This window comes from Mytilus galloprovincialis, chromosome 5 (assembly GCF_965363235.1).
Source record: "Mytilus galloprovincialis chromosome 5, xbMytGall1.hap1.1, whole genome shotgun sequence".
NCBI classification, from domain to species: Eukaryota; Metazoa; Mollusca; class Bivalvia; order Mytilida; family Mytilidae; genus Mytilus; species Mytilus galloprovincialis.
The window spans coordinates 23,280,510-23,290,421 of NC_134842.1; the positions used below are offsets into that span (position 1 = coordinate 23,280,510).

Below are 9,912 nucleotides of genomic sequence, written 5' to 3' on the forward strand. Positions count from 1 at the left end.
CAAATAATGTTTTGTAAATGGTTGTTCGTGTTCTTGTCTTTATTGGTTTTTTTTTTTTTTTGCTATTGGATTGCCGGTATTTTTACTTCTGTATTATTCCTGTGGTTCATGGATTGAGTGTTGGTCGCTTAACGTCTGATGTCAAATATTGCATAAAAATGAAAATAGAAACAGGAAGTATTTCAAAAGGAAAAAAACCTGACCAAGGAGGTTAAATTACCAAAGACTACCAATGGATCCGGTTCTTCAACACAGCTAGATAATCCCGCACCCGAAGGCGGGATTCGGTTAGTATATCCTGTTCAGGGCGAGGAAAAATTAACAATACGTACAAAAAGTTCCTGTAATAGACACTGTCCGGGATGAAGTTCGGGGACGTTTGGATTGTCACTGGTCAATAAAAAAACTTTAACAGGACCAACACTTTATCTTACAACAGGTAATCTACGGACCCCATCGAAGAGTTGCTGCAAGGGACACAGCATTCTCTGAACAAGAGGCATTTGAATTAATGTCCCCATTTTGACCACGTACTTGTAACCTCCACACAGCCAAACGGTCAACCCATTAGTCAAGGGTTTTAATGCCTGTCGGAAGAATACCTACAGTGACCACATTCCGTTCCTCCAGTCACACACAGAATATAAAACCTTTGGTATTGTCTTACTCTGTTTCGTGCCGAACAAGCCATTTTACAAGTAATCGATTCAGTTGTGTGTTCTGGACCATGTACGAATGTCAACCATACGCGTATGGTCTGACGTTATGAGAATTATACTCGTTTGGTTATTAAATGTCCTTTGCAGAAATACACTTCGCATTCTCCAATTCTAAACGACACAAGTTACAGACTGAATTCCTTTGCCGACTACATATTGTATGAATGATGGTGAATTTTGAGAACTTGCCTTCGCAAGTGTAAAAAGTAAAATCACAAAATTACTGAACTCAGAGGAAAATCAAATCGGAAAAATCCTAACCATGGCAAAATCAAATGACAAAACACATAAAAAAAGAATGGACAACAACTGTCATATTCCTGACTTGTTACAGGTATTTTCAAACGTAGAAAACGACGAGAAAGGAGTAGATTCCGTAAGGTCATAAAACGGCCTACTTTTTTAGCGTAAATTTCAAATTAGGATTTTTTGACCAATATCACAATAAATTATAGCTAATAGAGCGACTAGATAGATAAGTAATATATAATAATCCATTATGTTGAAAATTACGTTCCTGCGTTTTATTATGACGTCACAATTTGTATTCTTATTGATTTTCCACAAAAAAATCATGGAAATGGTTAAATTTTCCTAGATTATTGTACAGGAAACATAGAGCGCATACGTCGATAACAAAGATCTTTTAAAATAATGTTTGTGAAAACATTTCACATCTCTTATTTAGATATTTTATTTGTCGACGCCTGCGCTCTATGTTTCCTTCTGCTAATTTGGTTGAAATATAGCCGATTTTGTAAAATTACAAAACATCTCTGATCTTGACCTTATTGGGATGTAAAAATCAACGTGTCTGAATTAAACTTTGACAAGAATAGTTCTATTTAAGTTTCTCATATGTCTCTAAGTCAACTTAAGATGTTTTTTGTCTTGTAACATTGAACTTTATAATCGGGGCCAAATATGTCCCATACCAAACTTACTCCTTTTAAGCGTCTTTTTCGTTCGTCAATGAAATGCCGGTTTTTTCAGAAGATCCTTTTCTGGTTTTTTTTTTTTAAATGGAAAACCATCATTACAATAACAAAATGTCTTCTACATTCTGCTTATTTTCATTTAATTGGTGTGTTCTTGCTGCTATTCACATGGTTTTAAATTTATTGTTGGATCGTATGAATAGGAGCAAGAACTCAATAAAGAGCTTAAAATATTTTAAAATATTTAAAAACTGTTTATTTAAATAAAAACATATTTAAACACCCAAAGAAATTTAAATAAAGAAAAGAAACAAATTTCAATGACCTAAGTCATTGTGTATTAAGAATATAACTTACTTCTAAATAAAATTCATTGTATTTAATTAATAAGAAATAAAGTTTGCCTTTATGAAACATGATATAAACATTCATTAAAAGATAGAAAATAAACTGACAATGCCCTGGCTAAAAAAGAAAAGACAAACAGACAAATAATAGTACACAAGACACAACATAGAAAACTTAAGACTAAGCAACACGAACCCCACCAAAAACATGGGGTGATCCCAGGTGCTCCGAAAGGGTAAGAAGACCCTGCTCTACATGTGACACCGTCGTGTTGCTCATGTTATTACAAACCCGGTAAATAGTCTAATTCGGTAGGTCACATTCGTGAAAAGGAAACGGGATTGTAGTTACGACATAAGGAACATATCCGATAAAAAATAAGAATGGAAATTGGGAATGTGTCCTAGAGATAACAACCCAACTAAAGGGTAGCAAACCGCTAAAGGCCACTGATGGTTCTTCAAAATAAAAAGAAAATCACTGACCCACCATCAGGCAAACTTTTAAAGGGGCACTAGTTGTCAAATTGTTGTTCACCAATTTGACTCAAATTCTCATATTTTATTTATAACAATGTAAAACATTTTTCAAAACTATCCAAAATTTAAAATAAGCAATTTACAGGCCATGGTCTCAATAAGATTTAGCTTCGTTACGTTTGAATTTTGGCAATGACGACATCTAATTAAATTTCGAGTTGACCTTCTATGACCATATAAGCGATGTATACATAAATATAGATATAAATAGATTAAGCAACTCGTTCAGTTGGATTTTTATATGTCTACTAAATTTTGTATTGTAGATTAAAACGTTATGTTTACCGTCGTTTTTTTCCTAAATAACAATGATTTTTTTGTGGATCGAATCAGTCAATCAAATTATCTACCTTTGTTTCACTTTCAATGTTGACATTCCTTTCCTTTAAATAACCGTACACGGACAATGCATGCGTTATCACGGGTAGTCAGGTCGTCATATCGAGGGGCGTTTAGTACAGTGATTTTGTCATGGTTTGGTAAAGTTAGACATGGTTGTGTTAAGAGTTTTTATTGACAATCAATGACAAAATATAAACATTCGGATTTCTCGCTAAAGGAACCTCTGAATGTAAATTCAAGCTGGCAAGTATCTTTGTCTATTGCTAATATGTTAGTACATTTAAGTTTTCATCATATAGTTACAAATTGACACAAAATAATGCTTGCATATGTCAAAATTTATAAGTTGTTGTTCGTATCTAATGCATAATGTACGGTTATTTCTTTACTGTGTGTAACATCACATATTTCGTTAAGATTTAAATCTGCCGTCAACTTTTCCGAATAAAAACCTACACTTCTTGATATTTTGATATCTATTTCATTAACGGGAAGCTTAATACAAAAATTTATGATAAAAGAGATATTTTTTTCATTTCCGATCGTTAATTATCCATTTTTAGATGGTGACGTTCCCTTGTCACCATCTTATGATGTTTTTATATCTCAACTTGTACGATTCGCTCGTGTTTGTAACAACGTATTAGATTTTAGCGAGAGAAATTTATGTATTACTGAAAAATTATTACACCAGAGTTTTCGATATCACAAACTAGTCAAACATTTACTAAATTTTATCATCGGTATAAGGAATAACTCGTAAATATAACTCAACATGCAGACATCTTATACGGTCAAGTATTTCACATCCAATCTTTTATGGTAATATTCTTTACAAAGCACAAAAATGTCAGTATTCACCTCAAAAGCTTACAAAACCTTTAAACAGACTTATTACGAAGTGATATAGTTACGATACTGTTGTCAGGTCAATAAAGATTGCATATTATGGCTTTAATATTGATTCATTTATAGGATTTTTGCATCGGAACTAAACATATTTATTTCAAAAAACAGTTGTTGGCATGACACGGGTTATGTTCTTCTACATTGGCTAGAGGTATATGGGGAGGGTTGAGATCTCATAAACATGTTTAACCCCGCCTCAATTTTACGCCTGTCCCAAGTCAGGAGCCTTTTTAAGGGGCCAGGTGAAGGACGCCTACGGGTACGGGAGTTTCTCGCTACATTGAAGATCCATTGGTGGCCTTCGGCTGTTGTCTGCTCTATGGCCGGGTTGTTGTCGCTTTGACACATTCCCCATTTCCTTTCTCAATTTTACTTGCACACAATTTAAGATTACAGAAAATTCGGTGTCATGGTTTGGTTCATTAGTGTCATGGTTTAGTTCATGTTCGACATGGTTCAGTTATGTGATTCCTGTGGTTAATGATGGAAGTGTTACAATCAAAATGATCAGGCATGTACAACTATTAAAATACGGTTAAACTATATGTTTATTGATACTTTTTTTCATGTTAAACACATTCTAGCCTTTTTTGAGTAAATATAGTGTCGCTATTTTCTTATGTTGTTGTTTTGTTTCCAGACGAGTAGATCTGAGTTTAACATATTAACGATGATCTTCTACTCGCAAAAAGACACCGCTCGAGAAAATAAGTCGTCTACAGTAAAGCTAAGATATTATCATTATAATTATCATAATCATAGAACAAACACATATAAAGAGATCACTATAGTGATATATTCATGAATTTCAATTATAGCAAATTTCTTCAAAAGTTGGTGTATTCGGAATTCGAATATAACCTAAGAAAGCACATAATGATATACAATTAGAAAAATACAGTATGATTTCCAATGGGAAAACTATCCACCCTAGACCAAATGACGTAAATGTTCGTTCATCGTACGCCGTACGCCTTCAACTTATACCTCTAAGTAATTAAAGGCTTCGATAACAATTCAAGATAAAACAATTCAAAAACGAAAACTTACAGTCTGACTTATGTTCAAAACAAAAAGCAAAAAATAAATATGATATACAGGAAAAAAACGGCAGCCAGTGTAACACAGACTACAGAATATGAGGTGGTTATGTTTGCGTGCTCCCAACCAGACCCTTGTCTTAATCTGGGCATACAGGTTACAACACAACAAACTATGAAAACTAGTTGAAAAGGACTAAGTCTTGACTGATCAGATCGATACAGAGCATAGTAGTAACAAAAAAAAAACAACGAAAGAACTGATCATTGAGTCTATTCCAAGCCAATAACAACTAATAAAAAAATCATAAATCTAAGACAAAACGTTTATTTTATTTATTTCAGAATGGAATACTGCTACCAATAGTCATCTAATTGTCTGTGATTTCTCGCCTTGTCGGGCCAGAAATAAGGCGGTACACAGTTTAAATGTACTTTTACTAAGCACAGCAGTACGTGTATCATTGCACTTTTCAATGATGTTTTTCAATCATGTTTAATAATGTACGTTTTCATACTAAATACTAAACTGACAGAGCTTTTTCTGATATTATAATAACATTAAGCCATACAATATAAATGGCTTAACGAGTTAAGTGGTACTGCATAATAAACTTATACCATATAAATAAAATATAATCATTGTTATTTGTTCGTAAAAATAGACATTATGGACCTATTTTTAATTCGAACTTGTGATCTTTCATACATTTAAATTCCACACAATTAATTGTCATATTAATTTCACTTACAGTGTACTACATGAATAAGTTTAAACTTTTGTCCAGGTTAACATTTTGTTCCTTGAATGTCTGAAGACTGTATTGTATGGTGTCATCTCAATATCGTTTGTTTAATTTTATAGTTGAGTTATTGTATCATGGACGGTATCATTTCTAAGCAGGTGGACTCAAATCAGTCCAAAACATTTCTGATATAAACCTATGATTTAACTTTCATAAAGTTCGGGTATAAATTGTACATATGAGAGCAATTAAAATGCTGTTCTCCATATGATTATATTTCTAAAGAACACAATTCTTTAAAAATTAATTGATCGGCACTATTTTTTTAATTCGTCCAAGAGATTGCTAATATAAACCTATGACGTAAGTTTCATAAAATTCTGGCAAGAATTGTAAATTTGAGAGTACTAACAATGCAATTTTTAATATAACTAATATTTCAAAGGGGCATAACTCTTTAAAAACTACACGATCGGCACTGATTTTCGAACTAGCCCAAACTATTACTAAAAAACTCTGATATAATTGTAAACATGAGACCGTCGGATGACCACACAGATGGACGAACGGAAGACGGAAGCCCGATATTTCCAATGACCCCACAATGCGTTACGCGGGGTACAAACATATATAAATGTACGATTAGCCGTTTACATCCAAGGCTTTTTTCCTCTTTAGTCAATTAGTTAATTGTGTTATTTTATTTTTTTACAATCGCCTTTAAACAAACCATCAATATTAAGGTGCCACAAATATGTATTAATTTGGATCTAAACCATGACAAATGTAACCAAAACCATGACACATTTCTAGACTCTTAACTGAACCATGTCAATCGCTTAACCAAGCCATACCAATTTGGATTGTTTTGGTTATCCTACATTATTTTCTTAAAAACAACAATTTCAATTTAGATAGTTTGACAGACAACATAGATTCAAACATTTAATTTGCATTTTATTTGCTCATTTGGAAAGAATTTAGGCAATCGTTTTGGGAAGTAACATAACTTATCCATGACCAACTTAATCAAACTATGACAAAATCACTATCCTAAACGCTCCCCGATATGACGACCTTGATTACCCGTGGTTATTCTATCTCTTTCTACGGAGTAAAATTGAGGTGCACATGAATACAGGTTTAATGCGGTCGAATTATTCACTTGCAAGGGAATAATTCTTTATCACTTTTTTATTAGCTTAATTTGACAAAATTGATCCATTTTAGCTGCTAAAAGTGAATTATTATTTCACTATTTCACTTTCATTAATGATTGAACAAAAAAAATCACACTTTAGATTTTTTATGTACCTCGTAGCTAGTGCCCCTTTAATAGGAAAACAGAACAGAATTGGAATTTATAAATAAATAAATAGATCTATGCATAAACACATATACACATCAAAATGTGTCAGTTTAAAAGGTTTAACGTATAAGGTAGATACAATAGAAAGACGTATCTTTCGACAACACAAAACTCGTATTTACTGAAAGCTAGTTCAAAGTTAACAACAACTAGTAACACATCTTTCATCGAAGACTAACATACCTATAAGTGCACATTTATCACTTTTAAGTGTAAAAAATTCTTTGTGCAATGCTAAATATAGGTATCGACATAGTGTAGGACTATGAATGATGAATGTACATATTTTATAATAACAGTGTGGATCTGAGAACTTTTAAAAATATTTTTTTTAAATATTGATACGTTTACCCGGATCGTATCTACATTAATAGTGCTGTGTTTTTTCAGTCAATCTATTTTCACACTGGCGTATTTTTAATTGTGGAAAAACATGTCTGGTGTACTCATTATCACTGGACTAGTATATATTTGTTTAGGGGCCAGCTGAAGGACGCCTCCGGGTGCGGGAATTTCTCGCTACATTGAAGACCTGTTGGTGACCCTCTGCTGTTGTTTTTTATTTGGTCGGGTTGTTGTCTCTTTGACACATTCCCCATTTCCATTCTCAATTTTACTAAATTTTAAACTTGATATATTTGATTACGTTTTGTTTTTGTCATGAGAAAACCACTGAAGTCCATGTAATGTGAACACACAAACTTAATAACCTCATCCAAATATATCCAACGTAGCACAGATAAAAGTGTTACATTCATGATTGCAAAAAAAAAGTAATGTGTTATACATTTAAATATTTACATAATAACATAGTATCTACTTATGTCATAATTACCTTGAGTTATTTTACAGTATATTACAACCAATAATATCATCAAATACATCATATCCATCTAAAGTCCAACAATTGTCTAAAATATAATTAGCTGTATTTAATGAATGAACTGATCTCAGTTGCTGTTGGACAAGATGAAAAGAATATTGAATTCTACTTTTATTTGTTGGTTATGATTCAGAATGTTGTTGCTTACTTATTATGCTAAAAAACAAAACATATCTTATTGAGAGCCTATGATATTAAATATTAATAAATTAATAAAAATTTAAATAAACAATTTCACAAGATAATATTTTAGAATAAAAACAAATTCGTTACATCCTGGGTATACCCTCAGAATATTATTAAAATCATCAGTAAGTTCTACTCATCACCTTTTGTTAATAAATAAATAGTTTGTTTATGGTTTTCCATTAACTATTGTTTGAGTTATTATTTTCTATAGATATTGATTAATTACTTGATTAGATCATAGCCAGATTACATACAGGCTCCTTGTTGAAGACCGTTCTTTGAGCTGTCAAAATAAACTCTGAAGTTGATATCGTTCAATAAATAACACATAGGGTTCTTTATATAAATTCGAAATTAGATGGGCCCGTAATCATAAATGATCACTACAAGCCTGGCATTGACTTTTTACATTTCCAAAATAAAATTAAGCTATGAAATACACTTGTCCCAGAACACAACCGCCAAAATAGAATAAAAGAAACGTAATATCACGTCTTATGACAACACACTTTGATATGTGCCAAAAATAAGTAATATACCTATATCGGCTACAAAACATAAGGTGAATTCTCGGTATCGTGAGGTTGTATTTAAAAAAAATTAGGTTAAGATTATTTTAACTTATTATATAATATTGGATGGGAAATAGAACTTGGTGATGTTTAATACGCAGCATATGTAGTTACTTAAAAAAAAATTCGAAGTTATCAAAATATTGTTTTTATAGGGGATTGAATAATAATGAATTAAGATATAATATAATGTATATAGTCTCAACAGTATATATAAATGAAATATTACAACAAAGAAGTATTATAATTGTACATGAGATTCAAATATTGGATTTGGAAAAACCTTCATAAATCCATATAATATGTTAATAGCTATGCTAGATTGTTCGTGCTCGACTACATACCTAATAAGGGTTTATATCCGACCGTACCCCATATAAGGTTAAATTTGTTTTGCTGGACCAAAGTCCAAGAAAAGAAAACAAATCGCAGCATTCGACCGAAGACATAGTTAGATTTATTTATTTTTATTCGGCCAATGATCTAGTCCTGTAACGCTTGTGTTGTTCAAGACGATGTAACAAAGTAAGATGTGTCCTGTTGGTGTGACTTTTCGAAAAGACATATAAGAATGTGCACGCTGCATTAACCTGACTTTGACTTTGTTTTTGTTTGGTCTCATCCAACTGTAGAAAGGTTATATAAGTTTATGCATGCCTACAAAAATTTAAAACAGAGTCAGGAAATTTAAATACGATCTTGGTAAATTCATCATTTTTTTTAAGTAGACTTATTCTAAAAAGTTACATATTCAACACTGCATTTGAAACTTTGAATATTCTTTTTATTGGTATAAATATTAATTTTGTTTCAGTAAATAAAAAAAATATTACAAATTTGTCTCAATTGCGCACGATCGTTTTTTTATCTGACGTTTGTACACTAAATCCGTTGGATGTGAACTGATTGATATTTTAGTCTTAGATACATGAATGTTTATTTATTATTTTGGCATTGGACTAGCTGTCAGTACAAAACTAAAATCACAAATTTCCAAACACCGAGGAAATATTCAAAACGGAAAGTCCCTAGTCAAATAGCAAAACACATCAAACGAATAGATAACAACTTTCAGATCCGGACTCTGTACAATCTTTTTCTTTTGTAGAAAATTGTGTCTTTTTTGTTGTAGGGATGCATAAGTACCAGTCCACGTCCACTGAGATGTATTTATAGTGGTATCCATCTGATGATTTCAGCCTTTTTTCGACTGATTTTTATAGTTTTTTCTGATGGTGTACTGTTACACCACTGTTCCAGGTTATCACAGAGACGATTGTCCCCGCCACAATATTTATAGGCCTATCCCAAGTCAGGA

The 9,912-nt window shown here is 32.1% G+C and overlaps 1 protein-coding gene across 1 annotated transcript in view; it reads right to left on the reverse strand.

Annotated features, from left to right (window-relative positions):
* Nucleotides 1–7,869, reverse strand: part of LOC143074397 (uncharacterized) — a 50,296-nt gene extending 42,427 nt beyond the window's left edge. The window contains exon 1 of the mRNA XM_076249876.1: nt 7,786–7,869. Coding sequence (XP_076105991.1) covers nt 7,786–7,843 — 58 coding nt within the window. The 5' untranslated portion in view covers nt 7,844–7,869. The remainder of the gene's footprint in view (nt 1–7,785) is intronic.
* Between the last annotated feature and the right edge of the window lie 2,043 nt (nt 7,870–9,912).